Source organism: Tauraco erythrolophus, chromosome 4, assembly GCF_009769465.1.
Source record: "Tauraco erythrolophus isolate bTauEry1 chromosome 4, bTauEry1.pri, whole genome shotgun sequence".
Taxonomy (NCBI): domain Eukaryota; kingdom Metazoa; phylum Chordata; class Aves; order Musophagiformes; family Musophagidae; genus Tauraco; species Tauraco erythrolophus.
In genome coordinates, this window is record NC_141468.1 from 7,310,876 (window position 1) to 7,330,623 (window position 19,748).

At 39.5% G+C, this 19,748-nt stretch overlaps 1 protein-coding gene across 1 annotated transcript in view; it reads right to left on the minus strand.

Moving 5' to 3' along the window:
- UPF2 (UPF2 regulator of nonsense mediated mRNA decay) overlaps positions 1-19,748 on the minus strand; it is a 69,793-nt gene that overhangs the window by 49,069 nt on the left and 976 nt on the right. Inside the window, 6 exon segments of the mRNA XM_086610119.1 lie at positions 4,146-4,295; positions 6,165-6,362; positions 7,375-7,535; positions 11,732-12,511; positions 13,575-13,659; positions 13,662-13,953. Of these exon segments, the coding sequence (XP_086466245.1) occupies positions 4,146-4,295; positions 6,165-6,362; positions 7,375-7,535; positions 11,732-12,511; positions 13,575-13,659; positions 13,662-13,935 (1,648 nt within the window). The 5' untranslated portion in view covers positions 13,936-13,953.

Here is a 19,748-nt window from a genome sequence, read left to right on the forward strand (position 1 = left end):
CTTATATACATACTTCCTGAGAAAGCCCTGGCTCCTGTATTGTTAACACCTTTTTTAAATTTTTACAAAATCATTACCTTAGAGGGCTCTCCTAGAAATTTCACTCTGCCTGAAAGCTTCAGTCTACTTTGTATAATATCACCCAGACAGGGGAAATAACAAAAATGCTTTTGTAACCCTAGTAGCCATTATTCTGAGATGAGCTTCTGTAATGAATTTGATGATGCAGGAGCCTTCACATGCAGAAGGTACAAACCAGAACTGTGAGCAAGTTGTTGGCTGGATCCTCCTCTCTGCACAACACTTAGGCATGAGCATAACACTAAATATCTTGTTGAAGAGAAGCCTCACTGAGGAATGCATTCAGAACACAGTCTTGCAAGTCATCCAAGTCCAAACAATATTCATTAAAGAATATTTTTACATCTTTTCTAAATTCCTGCTCTTCTGACAGGAACTCTGTTAGCTCTGTAAACAGTGCAGCAATATTAACAGGGTTGACTTAATACTCATCTTCTACACGTCATCTCTGCTGCTGACCAACCTTACAAAAACTGGCTCTAAATATATATTAACATCAGAGTCCTCCTGCTCCCAGTATCCTTGATGGCCTCCACCTTTGTCATTCCTTACTTAACATCTTTGTCTCCATTCATACAGCTTTATTTTTTACATTTTATCTTCTCTTTTAAAAATAACCTCAAAACTCACTTCTTTCAGCATGTTTTCCGCCACTATTTTCAGCTCCGGTGCTATCTGCTCCCTCTCTCTTCCCTGAGCATATTGAAAATAAGAAAATTAAGATTCACTCAAAGTTAGCACAATAGAGAAACAAAATAAATTAGCTGAATTCCTGGTAAACAAACATCTTCAACTAACAGTATTGACTTTCCTTTTACATGTCTTCTCTTAAACTCAGCTGACTATAGACTCTAACCTTTAGGGAAAAAAGGGCAGAAACGGGCACTGAAATGCTGTGAAAGATGCTACAGCAGGACAGACCTGCTTTAAGAAACACATAACACTTTGGAAAACGGCTTTGTCTCCCTCATATTTGGGAGATGGGGGAGAAAAGACTAAGGAGAAGTGATAGCCTAACCACCAGAAGGAGATGGAGACGTAACAAGAGATATGCAGTACCCACTGCCTGACTGGACTGTCTACTCTATCCTATTTCCCCCTGCATAATTTACTTCTTCCCTCTGCCAATGAAATCCACACCCCCAGATTATCACGATAACTAAAGTTACTTTTCATCTGGGACCTTACATCAGGCTGGACGGGGCTCTGAGCAACCTGATCCAGTTGAACATGTCCCTGCTCATTGCAGTGGCATGGGACTAGATGAGCTTTAAAGGTCTCTTCCAACCCAAACTACTCTATGATTCTATGATCTAAGACCCTGCTATACCTCACGCATTCTCTCTTTTTACATTAAAGGCCCATCTCAATCTAGGAATACTCTGGTTTACGTTTTTAATAACGTCACAATACAGTAGTTTCATTTTTTGCTGACTTTGTACAAAATATTACTAACTTACCTGATGTACCAATGCACAAAAATTTAAACTTAAAAAAGTTAAAGCTATATTTTTGTAGCTTAAAGACACCTAATTTTCCTCATTTCGAACCTAAGTGAATTTTACTTAAGAGAAAGGCTGGGAAAAACTTACCTAGATGGAAATAAAGAACGTAAAACAAAATCTAAATTCAGATTTTTGTTAATTCTGTGTATCTGGTGCTACGAACTAGGGGTGTTCAGAATTACACACACACGCCCCACCCTCCCCTCTGAAAAAATCACTGTGTTTCTCTACATGTTTCAAGTAAACTAACACTGCCAACTTATAGCCTAGTTTTCTAGCAGAACAAGGATTTGGCGATCATATCTATTTTCATTTCCATCATTAATTTATGAAGCTACTTGTAAGTATCAAATAAATTTGACAAAGGCACAGAACTCCCAAAGACACCAAGTTTCTACATGCTTCACAAAAAATAAACGAACGAGAAAAGACAATCATGAAGTAATAGGTCTCCACTAAAAGCCTGTGTTGTGAGCCAAATGACATTACCTTCACAAGGTAGAAAGTAAAGATTTCTTTAAGGGTTGGCTGTTTAAAGATAAAAAAAACAACATTCTGACATATTTTAGATTAACTTTTCGGATGGAAGTATGTTTAATGCTCAGTCAATAGCTAGTTTAAAAACAGAAACTAGTATCGATTGTTAATATTTTAGACTATGACAAAACATGCATCACATTCCTTTTACAATCAAAAGCACGATCATCCATCCTTTCTGTGCCATGGTACATTCACAAACTGGCACTGCCTCCCAATGAGCTGGAACTATACAGAGAATGCACCTCCTTCTAGTTCTGACCTCATGTCCTTCCTCACTTCTACAGGATCTCACTCTCGTGTTATTTGGCTTTGTCTTTATATTTGGAACAATCTTCATCCTCCTATTAAGTCAAGAATCCCTTCAAAAAAAGACAAGATGGAAATATCTGCGTTCCTTTAGATGCCTATTGACAAGGTATTTTTGGCCTATTCAGCAGGCCATGACCAATCTGGAATGAACTGCTCTTTCTGACTTTTGTTTCAAGAGAACATCTCTACGTACCTCCCTTCCAGACAGCTGGAACCAAGCTCTTCACTGTTTTGTTTGACATCTCTGACTGGAGGATAACAGCTCACTCAAGGTGAACGTCCTGCACTTAACATCTTAACCAGCTTAACGAGTTGATGACTACTCAAATTTAAGAATACAAATGGAAGGGAAAATTTATTCCAAACAAAGTATGGCTTTTTCCAATCTGTCTAAAGAAAGGAAAAACCTAAGGTAGTACTATACAGAATTATCCTGACAGCTTTCCTTTCAGAGGGAGTCTGAAACAGTCTGATTCCAGAGCTAATTTCTTTGAATTTGTGAGGTGTCACAGACCAGCATAGTTCCAAGATTAATTTCAGCTCAACGAACTTCAGGTACACAAGAGAGTCACCCAATTTGAAGACCCCTATGCCCTAACCCATCTCTGTTGCCAGATGAGGGGTTCCTCGAGGGACTCAACACCCAAACCCAGAGATCCATGCATCAGCTTGGCTGGATGAACCTACGCTTCCAACATCAGTACACAGTCTTTGCCAGGGCTGAGCTCCTTTGCTTTGATGCCAACTCCACAGCTTGAAGTTTTGCCTTTCACTTTGAGCTTTTAAAGTCCAAGATAGGTTCAAGCAAGAGGATGATTAGATTATAAATTCACTAGAGCAGGTAGGACTTCCACTTTTAAGCCACAGAATCTCTAGCCAGTGAACGCCAGATGTTGTTTTTTGATTTGTTTTTTCCAAATTCTAGACACAGAACAAGTTTTCAGCTTCAGAAATGAAAGAAAATAATCTGCATTGGTCCTTGGAAACTCAAAGCAGAACACTGATGTGTCTTACAAACCAGGCTCAAAGAAAACACCTCACTTGCTCCTCTACAAATTTGGCTCTGAACACCAGATGTTGCTTTTCCCACTACTCAGTAACACTGACAGAAAAACTTGTAATTCATAAGAAAAATTATTAAGAAACATTTTGCTGCTGTTTCCCCTAGTAAAATTAACACAGCTAGATTTTCACAGTTGCCATTTGTAGCCCTTTATGCATATTTAGAGGCTAGAATTCTTAAATTCTGCTATGTATAGTCATAACATGAAAATAAGAGTCTTTAATGATTAACAAGACAGAAAGGCAGAGCTGAGTCTTGGATTTCAAGAGAAGTTAAAAACAGAAAATACTTTATTAGCACCCTAAGCACATTTGATGAGAAAATCATTTATGCACTGAAGTCTACATACTTCTTTCTAGTCACTTTTCAGACAACTGCATTCGTATTTGATTATTTTTAAAAGCTGCATGAAGGAATCAGTAACTTTCACTACATGAACCCCTATATAATACTTTTTACTTGTATTTGAACGTCTCGTTATGAATGCATTTTTTACCACAACCCTAACAGTTTCTACCTACTGAAGTTTCATAAATAGTTCTCCCTGAAGTCACTGTATCTACTGACTGAAAACCACCAAGCTCAAAAAAACCCAAAACCCAACAATCAGGAAACAACAAAGACTTCCTAAAACCAATCCTTCTTACCTTGCTCATCAAGAAGCTTTTTTGTAAGATCTTCTGCCTCATCTCCACAGTCTAACTCCAGGGGATCATCATTAATGTCCAAGTTCTCCAGCTCCAACTCCAAATCCTCACTTCCAGGTCCTTCTTTATTATCTTTGGCATCTTTTGAATCTGTTTAGAAGTTAAGTAGAAATATTAAACTATTAAATACACTCAGCCATGATTAGAATACAGGAAGACTCACGTTGCTAAATCTATGTCTCTCTAGTGTCTTTGTCTCATTAAAAGGAAATGGGGAAAAGAACATCTACTTCTTGAGACTATACTGTCTCATGGTAGGTCTCAGTGGTTTGATATCCATCATTCAGCTTTACCAATATGCCTGAAAATGCAAACATTTCTCTACATTGGGGTCTGTTAAGGATTGCCAACAGTTTTTAGTGGTTTAGTTTGTTATGAACTATACCGGGTACATCTTCATTGGATGACATGTATACATTCAAATGGCACAAAACATTCAGAAATGTAGCAAAAGTGCTTAAAACGGATTGCCAGGCCATCACATGGAGAGGGCAAGCAAACAAGAGACGTGCATTCTGGGAAGGTCAGACAAAAAAAAAAAGCATCCTCCAAAACCCCAGTAAATAAATACCACAAACATTATTCAAAAAGAGCCAGATTCGAAGGTACAAATTCTCATTTAATGTTTGCACTGCATATTCTTCATAGCTCGACTCATAACAAAATTGACAAAGCAAAGTAAACAAAGTGTTCCACACAGACCAAGAAAAAAACCACACAAACAAAAAGCACAACAGGAGGAAGATACTGAAGAAATAATGTGCTATGTAGAAGGTCAAATAAAATTTGTATTTTCCTTGAAAACCAATAATCTATGAATCTCTAAATGAAGATTCAGAAAGGAATAGCTTCTATTTTTCTTGCACAACAACACTGGTCCAGCATACAGCATTTTTCCAAGAGATTACTACGTACAACATTTTACTATGCTTTTAGGCCTCCTCCAAGCCTCCATTGCAGACTATGCTTCATTAAAAAAAGTTCCAAGGTAAATAACCTTAGTAAAATACTTACATTTTTCAAACAAAAATGTAACAACTAAATAGTGTACACATCATATGGAAATAGTAGACTCCCGAAGCAAGCAATCTGTTCAGAATCACAGACTAATTTAGTCTGGAATGGACCTTGGTGAGGTCTCTAGTTCAACCTTCTGTTCAAAGTGGATGAGCACTGTATTCAGATCAGATTTCTCAAGGGCTTTTTCCAGTTGTCCTGAAAAATCTCTTAAAGCAGAAATTCCAGACTCCCTGGGCAAGCTGCTCCAACACCTAAATATCCTCACAGGGACATCTCAGAATTTGGAAATCAGGAAGAAGGCCATGAGCTACAAAGCTGAAATTTCATTAACACTCAGCACTGACCTACTGCATGTATATTAGAAAATCATGTAGCCTACGTCTTTTCTGGCGTTTCCTCAGTGCCAAAACACTGCTCTTATCCAAACATGAACCTTCTGTTCCACTTGGAGCCAGTGGCAGTGAAAGTCGTTTTTACCCCACCACAACTAATGTCTACTAATGCCTGGTTGTGAACCTAGAGCTGTGTCAGAAGCCAGGAACCATCCAGGCCTTTCCATCCTTTGGAATTTTATACTGAGACAGTTAGCTACCATAAACAGTTTAGTGGAAAAAACAGAATGAACACTAACATCTTTCAAAGAAGGTAAATTTTTAGGTTTCTCACGGAAAAGTTAACATTGACTCACATTGGTTCATCTCCCATTATGTTAAATTTAAGATTCTGTAAATATTAAAATGCATTTACTTTTTTCTCTTCTTTAAATATCATACCCAGATATAATCCTATCCACACAGTTTCTTCCCTAAAAAAACACCCAAAGTGGTATACTGTCCTGATCATCACAAATTATTTCATTAGAGACTCATGACTTCCATCAAATTTGCATACCTGTTGGACAAGACATGTTAAAAAAAAATACTCATCTAAGCATTCTACCTCTTGATTCATCTTTGCCGGAATCCTTGTTCTGGGAACATTTTTCATTATCTTTAAACAAAATTGCTGGCACAAAAGCCTTTAAGTCGATGAGATTCTCATAGAAGTTTCTAGCGTCTTCATCTTCCCAGATACCACCCTCCAGGTCATATTCTCCAGGCTTTCCTGGTGTGAAAATATCAATACCAGGTCCGTGTTCTGCAAAAACAGTGAAACCATAAGAAAAGTATTCACACAAATTTGAGGCACCTTTAAAGACTAAAAAAAAAATATTTAGAAACATGTTAACCTATCTATTACCACCATCGTTTTCACTTAAATATTGCAACGTCTACTTTAAAGCACTTTTAACAATCCGATCTTAATATTAGATATAGCAATAAATTATTTTGGAATCGTAAATTTGACATTGATACAAAACACAGTTATCAGTGTGAAAGCCAAATCAAGTAAAATCAAACAGCACATTATGTGCTATCAGAAAGAAAAGCTGTGACAGACTTGAACCATGGTAGCATAAAAAGCCATTGCTTTGACTATGACAAACCGTATCCCATTGTATTTTAAGAACAGAAGTTTAAAGAGTAGTTTTAAATTTAGGGGCATTCAAGAAATACAGGGGTTTTTAAGCTTAGAATAACTCCAGACAAAAGGTACACTCGTGATTTCAACATCATCTCTAAATCTAAAATTTGAGATTCATTAAGGCACTGAAGAGCTCTGCCAGTTCAACATTGTACTTCTCAGGAGGTCAGAGGGCCACCCGGTGACTTATCTGGCTTAACAATATGTTCCTGCTCTAACATCATGACCCAAAATATACTTTAAACCCATTTTTGAACAATATCAGATTTTAGAATTCTAACATAAACAGTTCTTCTAGTGTTAAGAAATGCACTACATTAAATGGAAAGGATTAAAAACATTTTTAATTTTCCAATTATTCCTACATTACTCGAAACAAATCTCAAGAAATATTACTTAGGTTTCTGTAAATACACAGCATATATAACAGTTATGGTTACATGTTAGGTTTCATTATTTTAATAAATAAACATACATTACTAATTTGTTAATAACCTTAAGGAGGAAAGCCTAAACAAAAAGAAATCAATGGAAAGAACACACCACTGAGAGGGTTTGGTCAGCTTTCCCACCACATCCAAGCCAAGCCCAGCACCCTGTTTATGCCCTTTAGAAGGTGGCCTACCCTCAGGTGTTGGTTTCTCTTGGGGAAGGTCAGGCATATTTTCATCCAAAAGATCAGCTAGAGATTGAGAATTTGCCAACAGCTTCTGATACGACATCGCAAATTCCTCATATTGCTTGTGTCGATCTTCACTCAGCTCGCCCTTGGAGTGAAGAATGCGCCTACGAAAATCAAAGTTACAGTAAGACGACCCTTCTTCTTAAAATATATTTGAGCTATGCTGAACCACTACCAATTTCTGTGAGCAAAGCTAGCCTTCTCCCTTCGATGGAACTGTGAGAATTCTGGTTTAGATGGCAATAGCAAAAATTTCAGCAATGTTATTTTTTTCTAAACAACCATACTGAATTACCAACTTCAATATCAGTGAGGATAGTACCGTCACAGAAACTCGAACTTCAGTGTCCAAAGAGAAAGGGTGACTTATTTTTTGCCATGGTTATCCTGTAACAGTCCTGAACTATGAAAATACTTTTGTAGTAGATTAAAATATTCAACTTACATGAAGTTGCTTTGCATCTGTAACAATACATTTCTACGTTGTTCAAAAGATTAAATGGGCAATCATCGCCAGGAGGCTCAAAAAAAGTTGCTCCTTAAAACCAGCCCATTAATTCTCCAAACCAAGTTATTTCATGGCTATCAGCCCAAACTAAGAGCAGTTACATTTGGTTTTTTCACTTGCTCTTTGTTTTCTCTTACAAAACTAACCATATTTCTTTTAAATTCTCATTTTAAAAATTGAAATCTATTGTCAAAAGCAACCTGCGTTTGAAGGGATCTAATCACGAATTCCTAGTGCACAGTAAAGCCATTTCAGGATGACATGCAGAACAGTGCAACTCAATTTTCTCAACAAACTACAATTTAGGTCATCTTGGATTTTAAACAAAAAATTATCAAGAACCTTCACTAGTTTGTATCAAATACACAGAAGAACGTAATCTCTGCTAGTACAAAGACAACGACTGATGAAAGACTGTCATCCTTGATTTTGGGTTAACTAAGAATAAACTGGTTGCTCATTAGCAATGCTCTAGTTTGTCCTCAACGAGGGCTCCCGGGAAGCGCATTTTCCTCATCTGTGGCATGATCCACCCTGCACGAACAGTTCTTACACAGACAAGGTACAGTCAGTTCTTTACCAGTAAGGGACACTTCAGGCTGGCTGGGCTCTTTGGGGCCCTACTACAGCAAAGGTACAAGTGGGCTCAGATCAAACATGGACATTCCAAGGGAAGCTGACAGAATGAGCTTGCCCAGCAAGCTTCCCATGTTTTACCGTAGCTGAAATAATGCCAGTAACATCGGACTAACTAGCTGTAACCACTGACAATGCACCCTGCACCGAGATGGAAGCATCGGAAGACAAAGTCTGAAAGTGCAAATGCCGTAATTCCTAAGGCAGGTTGGATCATTACATTATCATCAGGCTACAATCACGTTCTTGCCAGAAGACCGTAACGTTTTAGGGCATAAAAATTCTAAAACAGTTTAGGCTAAGTAAGTTGAGGAATATCAATCTTGTCTTTTTCCAGTTCCAGGTGAATTGTAAAAAAAAAGTCATTTGTACTCAACACATTCGCAGGGCAAGCAATAAAATCTCTTATACCTGCTCAGAACCAAAACTTCACACAGATGTCTTGCTGGAAGGCAAGAAGCAGTAATGTTAGTAAAAGTTCTGTTTCTTGTCCCTTTTACAAAAACATGCCTATATAACATGTATTACCTGCCCCTGCAAAGTACAGCAAGAAAAATTAATAAATTAAATAGCCAACGACAATTTCTAAAGTATAGCAGTTCAATTTGGAACCAGGAAACATGTTAAGTGCCAATTCACAGCCTTTTCATGGAGACAGCTATCCATTAGGTATGCATTTTAAGCACTGAAGCTGCGCGCTATTACTAAAAAACAAAAAAAGCTAAGTGCTGTAACAACAGTAAAAGAGTTTCAGTTCCCAGTTTCAGCTCGCACAGGACAAGTGTTAACAAATTTAAGCAAGCTAAAGCACACCAAGCAAACTTTAAAAAGCACAATTTGTTTTTGAATACAATTAAAAGTACAGCATACAGTATTTATCTTAACGTCTCTACAGAATTTCACAAAGTGCCACAGAGCAGCTTCATCAGGTCTTAAAAACATCCTTAATTTAGACAAAAGAAGTTTATTCCATATCTAACACTCACTTTTGAAAACTGACACTAAAATTTGGGAATCAAGTTGCTTCCTTCCAAGGACACAGCCTGCACGGATTTTGCTCTGCCCTTAGCTGTGTAACCGAACAACCACCAGGTTCTCTTGTCAAAGCGTAACTTGAGGTAGTTTCCTGCAGAAACCCTTGTGTCTAATAACGCTTTAACTCTACCTGAATGATTCAGCAGGTAACACTGGTTAACATATTAACTTCCAATTAACTCAACCAGTCTGTACGGCTCGAGTTATCCCACAGTCACTCTCCTGACATAGATAAATTCAACAGGTATTTACCTGACAAAATATCATAAACTAAACATACGACACCATTGATACATGAGAGGGAACAGTTCACTCCCTGTTCACTTAACCGGTTCTGGAATAACAGTGGGAATAAAAGCTGTTGCTGTCAGCGAAGCAGATCAGGTTTCAAACACACAGAGGACTGTTTTTTTCCAACAGAATTACTGCTTCTTTTTAAAAAAAAAAACAAACTCAACAAACCAACCAAAAGCCAAACAACCACACAATCGCTTTCCCAAATCCATAGTTTAGAAAGATGTCTACAGTATTCACAGACTTCTTATCAGGCAAGTTTCTGCCTCTGACCTCATGCCTTGCACTTCCATAGCATGCAAATGCCAAAAACCTCTCTGTTTTAAGAGAGATATTATAAGCAAACAAAACTAGGTAGGAAAGCTTTCTGATGTGTTGTTTAACAAAACTTATTCCCTGGCTTTCATTAAGCACTTAAAATAAACACCTTAAAGTTCAGCTAGAGAAAAACAATAGAATTCTCTTAATCTAGTAATAAATGATAGTTCTTCACAAAGCTTTGCACTCCAGTTCACAGGGACATGCAGACGATAAGGTGCACAAAGAGCTCTCCAGTCTGACCGACTCAAAGCAGGTGCAGCGAGGAGATCCAACCAGGCTGCTCAGGGCTCTGCCCAGACATTTTATCCAGTCATGCAAGTAAATATTAAACTCTGTTTCCCCCTCCCAGATCACTTTTCTTTCTTCTTCGTGGTTTCTTAAAACTCTTCATACCTCTTGGAAATTTTTTTCACTTCAACTTCCTATCATAGGGGCTTTTTAACACTCGGTCATTGAAATCCCAGCCAGAACTATTGTGCCCCAAACCAATTACAATTATGAAAGTATAAGAGATTATACTATTTCAATTTAAAAAAGTAAAAAGGTACTTGTAGAATGGTAGTTCAGAAGTCACTTTATGGTCCTGTGAAATACACCACTTGGCTGAGATTGGGCAGGACTGCAACAGAACATCCCTCAGCACAATGGATCCAACTTTAAAGCCTTGGTTTGAGAACATCACATTTTAACGTATTCCAGCATACATTTGCCTTTGAACTGAAACCTGTGCCCGCACACGGTAACACGTTCATTTCTATCTACTTGGAAAGATTCCAAAAGGATTTAAGAATGACCATGTTTTGAATGACCACATTTTAAGACCAGCAGTTGGGTTTAGGCTGGCTCCAATAATGACAACTCAGGATGCTTTGAAGAGAAGCAAACAATTATTAAACAATGCTGTCATGGTCGAAATCAAATTATTCAGATCCTAAAGGTGTGTATATTCTTACCTTTCAGTATTAATATTTCATATAAACATTTAAGAGGATTTGAATCAAATTATCTATAGCTTCCAACATTTCAATATATAAAAAATTGCCTACATTAAAGTGCAAGGGATACCTCGTTAATCTAACCTAATTCTTCCTCCTTACTGGGACACTAAAAAAGGTAACCAAGCCAAAGCCATTGTGGCATACACTTTGTTAGATATGTGTGGGTGGAAAGGGAGAAATCAGATTCTGCCAACTGGAAAAGGACAGTACCAGCTGGAAAAGAAGTGTTACTCTGAAGCTGCTAAAGGAGCATCACCAAATTAACAGAGTTAAGAGAATTAAACTTAAAAGCCAACCTCCAACTTCTTTAAAGTTATCCAAAAAAGTCTGTTTGGTTTTTGCTTTTTAAGGATTCAGAGCAAATTTAGAACTTTTTTTAGATATATTGCAGAATATACTTATCTTCTACACACTGCTGACAGACTTTTTTTTACAAATACTGGAACAAATCTAGGCATTTCATACACTATTTTTTCTCCATAAATAAAAAGCAACATTTAAATGTCACCTGTTTTGTCTTTCAATATTTTGTAGCTCCCTGTGGTCCCTTTTCAGGTGTTTGGTCAAAGACGTAAAGTATTCCTTCAACAAATTCTGGAAGGGCTGTTGTTTCTCTGGGCTAATTATCTCACTAGGAGGAAAGCTCAAGTTAAACTTCTCTGCAACAGTTTTCACTTTCCTTGGTACCAAACCGGCAATGTCGTCTCCACAGTGCCGACAAAAGCTGATAACCACAGAAACATGAGTGTGGGATTCTCGATCAGCATTAATAATATTTTTAAGCTGCTCATAGATTAAAGACAGACCTTCCTTGTCAGTGAAAATCCCAACTATTGTCAATTCTGCAATGAAACGCAGATCAGTTCTTAACTTGGTAATGTTGGGAGTCTTCTCTTCTTTCCTTGCTTCAAAATGTTTTTTCCAAGCCTGAAGTAACGACGGAGCAAAATCCGCATAGCGCTGGTGAAAGAGGGAGCACAAGTGCACAGCGCAGTTCACGTCTGATATTTTCAGTTTGGCTTCCACAATAGAAGCTACTGCTTCTGCAATGTATTTGCTTAAATTCAGGCTATTAAAGTCATGGGACAAGGAGTCCCTTTGTTGCTCTGTAATGGTTTTTAGCTTCTTAACAAAAGCCGTGTTCTTCTTCAAACTGGAATCCAGTCTGCTGAAGAAGTTTTCCTCGGGGCGATTGTCTGGTGCGTTCTGGTTTTTGCTGCGAAGCTCTTTCCTTGCCTGATGGCGTTCCCAAGCCTCCTGATGGAGCTGATGTGCTTCCTCCTTTTCTCTAAGAGAAATAAAATTTAGTCACTTTCAGTACAGAACCTTACCTTCAGGTTAATAGTTGAAAAAAAAAAAAAAGGTCATACTTGGAAACCAGTAGTTCTGAACACAATTTCCCCTTAATACTCTATTTTTAAGTATTTAACAAGTTAATCCTAGAAGGCTAAAGCATCTGCTTCATAAACTACTCTGTTTAATTTTTTGTTGCAAAAGGCAAGCACTACTCCTTAAAAAATGGAATACCTCAAATATTTCTATGCAGGACATACTAATCCCAATGGACTTAGAAAACACAAACATAAAACTCCATATACTCCAGACAGAGATGAAGTTCTTACAGAAAAGAACAACTTTTCAACAGGTTACTGGATCACGCAGTTAAGGGAAATGTTTTATTCCCAGACTACTGAAACTACACAGAAAATTTTTACACAGTACATTTGTCCCAGCTACAATTCAGCTATGACATTGCCTCAGTCTCAGAAAGTAACATATTTCAAACAGAAGAGTGTCTGGAATCTCGGCTTTATTGGTCTAAAGATGCTATCCTCGACACCGTAGTACCCGTGATAACATACATAAACATTGTCTTGGTAATATCAGATATTAAACTGCCAGATGACATTCTGTGTTTGTCATCCAGCTATCAACTGTCTAGGACTGATTAAAAGAAGTTACAGCCATCCCTCTCAGTAGATTTGCTCCTGTTATGGTCTGTGGACCTGTCAGGGCCCATATTAGAAATCTTACAACATTAACACTTCTCCATCTTGAAAGAAACTGTGCTTCTTTATTCAAGCACAGTTGTGCATTACACGGCCATCACATGGAGAACGCTATCAAAAACCCGTACCAGAGACTAAAGTAACAGAGGTTAGAGAGGAAAACTCAAAAACTAAGCAGAAGTCACAAAGCACACTCAGCTAGCCAGGTAAAATTTATAACACTACATACAACTCACTATAAGTCAGTCAGTTCATCTTTTGTAATTCTGCCCACAATAATGACATTGTGACAATCCAGGACTACAGCATTTGGCTCAATTAAACCATTAAAGGACAACTTACTTCAGTTGAGCAGCTGCTTCTTCTTGTTTCTTTTTCTCTTCCTCCTCTTGTTTCTTTTTCTCCTCTTCTTCAAGTTTCTTTTTTCTTCTTCTTCTTTCTTCTTTTGCTCTTCTTCTGCTTTTACTTTATCCTCTTCTTTTTTCTTCCGCTCTTTGTCTTCCTTTTTTCTTTTATCCTCTTCCAGTTTTTTCTTTTTATCTTCAGGAACCTTTAAAGTCTCTCTCTTCATGCCAACCTTGACATCTTCTTTTGGCTTCTCTCTGGTGCTCACTGGTCGCCTTTCACTAAATTCTTTTTCTTTATTATTTAACGGAGATTCTTTTTCTTCCATATTTGCTGGCTTTTTGCGCTCAGCTGGCATTGTGTTACCCAGGCAAATCTGCAGAACCAGAGGAAAATAAGTGCTTTTAACTTGTTGATATATTAGTCACTTCCACAGCCCACCTGTATTCACCTAGTTCTTTCCTAAGTAAGATAAGTCACAAACACCTGACTCATCAGAATAAAACACAGGTTTAAGGGAAGCTTTTTTGAATTAAGGAATAAACCTAACAGGTAAAAACTAATCATTTTGTTACAGTGTTATACTGCCAAGTCGTCTTCAGCATGAATTGTGAAGTAAAAGCCTGCGAAGTTTCTACCACCTGAGGGATACAAGATCTTGGAACACAAACAGAAGTCCATCCGGGAAAAAAAAAAAAAATCTAAGACTGATGTAAGCAAAGTACCCCCAGCTTAACAGTAAATAAATATTTGACTCATCAGCATGCACCTGCGTCTCACTGACCTTTCTACACATCACCTAAGAACATTCCCCCTTCCACTACTCCTACTTAGGATTACAGGATAACGCAGGTTAGATGAGACCTCAAGTGGTTCAACCTGCTCAAAGCACGGTCAGCTATGATGTCAGACAAAATTGTTCCAGGCTCCACTCTTGAAAACTGCCAAGGAAGGAGACTGCACAACCTCTCTGGCCAAGCTGCTCCAGTGCCTGACTGTCCTCATTGTGAAAAGGCATCATCTTGTTCCCCTCTTCTTACTCCTCCCAAGATTACCTCAAGTCATCTCAAGCACTCTTCCGTGCAGCACAAGTACCAGCTGCGAAAGCGTGCTGTGCTGACCGTGACGGACACATCAACCTCCCTGCCAGCGGAACAAACAGAAGGAAGAGCAGAAAGGCTACAACATAAAAGAGAAACTCTTTCATAACATAAAAGAGTTATGAAAGGTTCCAATTTGTATCTCTTTCTACTCGACCAATGTTTTTCTGGGGACTTGTAGGAGCTTTAGCAGCTTTGGGGTTTCTGGCCCTCTAAGCTTTAGTTTCATTTGGCTAAGGATACAAAAGATAATATATATTGAATAAGAAAGAGTAGAATCACAGAATAATTCAGATTGGAAGGAAACTGTGGAAGTCACCTAGTTCAACCCCTTGCTCAAAGCAGGTTCAATCAGACCAGGGTCTTGGCTAGCTAGGCTTTGAATATCTCCAAGGATGGAGATGCAACAGTCCCCTCTGGGCCCCTCTTCTAGTACCTGAATAACCACACTGTGAAAAAGCTTTTCCTAATACCATCCTGGAATTTGCTACATCCCACCTTGCATCTGTTTCTTCTCATCCTATCCCCGTACAGCTTTGAGAAGAACCCAGCTTCATCCTCTCCTGTTAGGTGGCTGTGGGCAGTAATAAGACTTCCTCCTTTTACAGATAAGAAACCCAGCCTTCTCAGTCTCTCTTTAGATATCACATGCTCCAGCCTCCTAATCATCTTGGTGGCTCTCCAGTGGACTTGCTACAGTTCCTTTCTTGGAACAGAGAATCCAGAACTGGATGTGGTGACCAGATGTAGTCTTATAAGTACCAACCAGATGGGAAGACTCACCTTCCTCAACCTGCTGGATAACTCTTGTTACTACAGTCTAGAATGCAGCTGGCATCCTTCTGACTCATGTTCAGCATCAGAGAGGGCCAGACAGGACAGAAAGAGGCGATTCGAACCACCTAAGCCTTCTTTACTTCAGGCTAAATTAATTTCTTAAAACAAAAATAGTTTTCACATATTTATGTGCTTCACGTTAAATTCATATCTAGGCAGAACTGATGAGACACAACTGCACGTGACACCTCCTAAAGAACCATCACTTGGTTTTTATTAGTAACACCAGTTCAATTCCCAATTGCTCTCCCTACTTTCACCTTTATAACGTTTCACTCAGCCTGGATGATGAAAATATGCTCGACTCACATATTTCCTGCATCTACCGAACAGAACGGATAAGACAACACTCACACTCCAATCTAGAGTGCTTCTAGTATTAACCTACCTTGAAAGATATAAAGAAGACATCACGCTAAAGAAAATCTCCGAGCATTCCACATTCCCTCCCCCAACTCCCAAACAATACAATGACAGATTCATATACTGACTATCCCATATGGAACGCTGCGTTACAATTTTTAAGATGCTTGTCCAAGTGTTCTGAAGAAAAAAAATTTTGCAAAAACCATAGTATATTCAGATATGAGCAGTGACAACTTAGCAGTGGAGAACCTTTTCAGAACTTGGCCTCTCTGACAGCAATTGGCAACAGCACCAATGAAGAAACGTTTCTGGCACCGATTTATGTCAGTGAGACCAATCAAATCAGCATTGTTTAAACAAGTACTAGCAAATTTGGATGCTGTCATGGTTTGATGTGGAGGGGGGGGGTGGTTCTGGTGGCAGGAGAGGGATTTTGCTCCCTGCGACCTCCCCGGTTTTGGATCCGGGTTAGGCTTAGTTCTGGCCACCAGATCAGACTGCCATCCCCCTCGGGGTTGAGCCAATAGGGCGCCTCTGCGAATTGCCCTATTTAAGTCAGGACAAGGGAACCGGAAAAGGTGCTTCGCCCAGGATCGACCAGAGAAGGGAGGAGGGCACTGCCCCCGCTCCCTGGCTCCCGGCCGGGCGGCTGCCTGCGTCGGGCCGGCGCTGCCCACGGAGGATGGCGGCGGCGGAGCCAGCTGGGGAACTCGGGGGCACCCCACTCCCAGGGTGCCCACTGGGCTGAGTTCACCTGGAGAGGACTGAGATCTGAGAGAAACAGCTGCATCGACAGCAGGTCAGTGAGGATGGAGCGGGAGGAGGTGTGCCGGAGCCGAGTTTCCCCTGCGGCTGATGGTGAGATAGCAGGCTGCCCCCCTGCAACCAGGACGGCCTCGGTGGAGCAGCGACCCACTCGCAGCCCGTGGGGAGAAGATGCCTGAGCCCGAGGATGGTCGTGTTGGGGGCACGGCAAGGCAGAAAGGCATCTGGAGTCTTCGTGACGACCCACGCCGGAGCGAGTGGCTGCAGCTCCCTAAGTACCCGAGACTGTGGTATAGCCCACACCGGAGCAATCTGTGGGGAAGGATTGTTTCCAGTGGGCTGGACTCACGTTGGAGAAGTTTGTGGATTTTTCCTCGTGGGTAGGGGATCCATTGGAGCAGGGGAAAAGGGTGTAAGGACTCCTTCTCCTTTAAGAAAGAAGCAGCAGTAACAGCACGGAATGAACTGACCTGCACTCCCCCAGTCCCTGCCCCCTGTGCTGCTGGGGGGAGGAGGTAGAGCCGGGAGGAAAAGGAAGGTGGGGGGCGGGGAGAAGGTGTCGGTTTTAAGATCTGGTTTTGTTTCTTTCTGTCCTCTCAAGTAATCGGTTTTTATTTCCCTTTGTCCTTCTAAGTAATCATTAATAAACTGTTTTGCTTTGAGAAAAGCGCTGCCTGTTTTGCCCAGGACCATGGTTGGTGGGTGCTCCCTCTGTTCTTGCCTCAACCCTCAGTCCTTTTGTGTTTTTTTTTTTCCCTCTCCTCTCTACTTTATTGGAGAAGGAGAGACTGTGTGAGTTTTAGTTGCTGGATCAGCCTAAAACCACGACAGATGCCTAACATATGTCTACAACAGCTCAGAACTACTTGGCTTTCAAGAACACTGATCTACACCAGCTTAAACCAGTACTAATATGAAATCAGTACTTCACCAAGGGGACAGGGAACCAACAAAATCCAAACAACTAAGCAGCCCTCCAAACCCCTTCATATTAAAGGTCTGAACTAATTTTTCTGTCTCTGTAGGCCAGTTGAGTGGGACCTGTTCCTCATAGATTCGTCTGGGAGATGCAAATCCTCTACATGTTCTGTTTCAAACTCAACTATTTATTAATATTTTCTCACTATGAATCCACATTGGAAATTCCATCAGTTTGAGACAGCTAAACTATCTCTCCTACCACTTTTAACAAAAGTGGTTTGGAAGGGAAGCTTTCAGCATTTAAACATCACCAAAATATCTTACTAGTAAGATTGGGTCCATTAGAACATCACATAACACTCTCCAATAATTGTATTAAAATGTTTTTCATCAAGACCTCTATTACACAAAACAGATAGAGCATCACATTCTTTTACCAAAAAAGTGTTAGATTCTGAAAGATAATAAATTGGGAGCTAAGTTTAAAAGGAAAACATTGGGAGAAAAGGGTTGTTTGATTAACTAAATGCTGGAAAGGCATGTCAGAATTCCAACACCCTGGCTTTTATCTTTGTCCTCCACCTGTTGTTAGTGTGGTAATGCAATTACAATTTGGGGAAAAAACAACAACAAACAAAGCACAAAATAAAATATCTATCTACACATGTAACTTTTAACAACATGGTCGCTTATCAAATCATTACAGTACGCAAACTTTTATTCATTTTATGAACTCAGAATTCTGTTTTAAAGACGTATCTGACATTTGCTTGTAAAACAAATAAAAAAAAAAAAGAAAGAAGATGGGATAAAAAGAAAAGGGATGGAGCATACTTGGGGACATCATGACTTTGACCACAAGGCAGTATTATCTGCTTTTTCCCCCATGAACACTGGTGTCCAAAAAAACCCAAGAATATAGTTTATAATAGATTTCTGTCCTTTATCACAGAGTATGTATATTACAATACTCCTCACTACCTGCTACTCTATGGCTCCTTATCTCACAACCCATTCCCACTGCCAGCTCCTTCGTGTGCACCAACCACTGGTGGCAGGAGGCAGGTGCTGCCTCCAAGCCACACACAGACTGATCACGGGTCAGCACAGGAGTGCCAGCTCAGCACCGCCAAAACAGACCTGTCCACCGAGTGCATGCTATCACCCTTCCCTCAGCAAGAATGTTCACTCAGACCTTGTTACATCTCCTCGGTTATCACAGATCTGTAGAAAGTTCATACCTTCAGAACATCTGCCTGATTTCACCGAAATTGGCTGAAAGGTTCAAAAGTTGTGGGAAGCGGAGAAAGTGGCAACAGACAGGCAGCGGGCTCGCCTGGGTCTCACTTCCACAGGAAATAAGGCTGAAGATGCACAGTTTGGTCCAAACTAAGGGAATGGTAAGGAAACATTAAGAGGACCTTAATGATTAAGAGAACTTCTACTTAATACCTAATGTTTATGTGAATGTACTGATGAAAAGGCAAGATAAGGATATGAACTTCCTAAGCCAACAGATGGGAAGAACTGGCACTCACAGCTGCAAATGAGAAAGGACGGAGAAGACAGATCCAAGACAAGCATTCCACGTGCTTTTGGACTCTTGGCAGTCCATTTCTGTAGCAACATTTAGATGCTTTAACACTCTTATCTTCCTAGTTTCATCACTTACAGATGCCCTCTCTCCAGAAATAATTTCTCTTAGTTTTTCACTATTTGACCTACCTTCACTCATTCTTAGTTAAGAAATTTTTTATTGTACCTAAACTCTACTTTTTTTTCCCATACCAATCTCAGAAATGAAAAAACTAACGGGATTGGGGTCACGATATTCTAGGCTCAGAAACTTAAGAAACAGGTCTTGAAATACACAAGTAACATTTAATAAAAAGCATCTACGTATTTACTCTCAAGGAAATCAAAGATTCATAAAAGATATTCAGCATCGTTAACCTAGTCACCATTCAGAATAAAAGGATAAACATCAAGACATTGGCCTCATACGTTTAAATCTTCCCAAATCAATAAAAACAGCCTATTGTTACAGACTGCAGTACCATGGACCAGAATCTCAATCCTTGCAAACACAAATATCACAGGAAGAAATATGGCTTTATTAAACTAAGAATATCGAGATTTTTCACATTCTTTTTTACTGCTACTGGAAATCAAACTGATTACA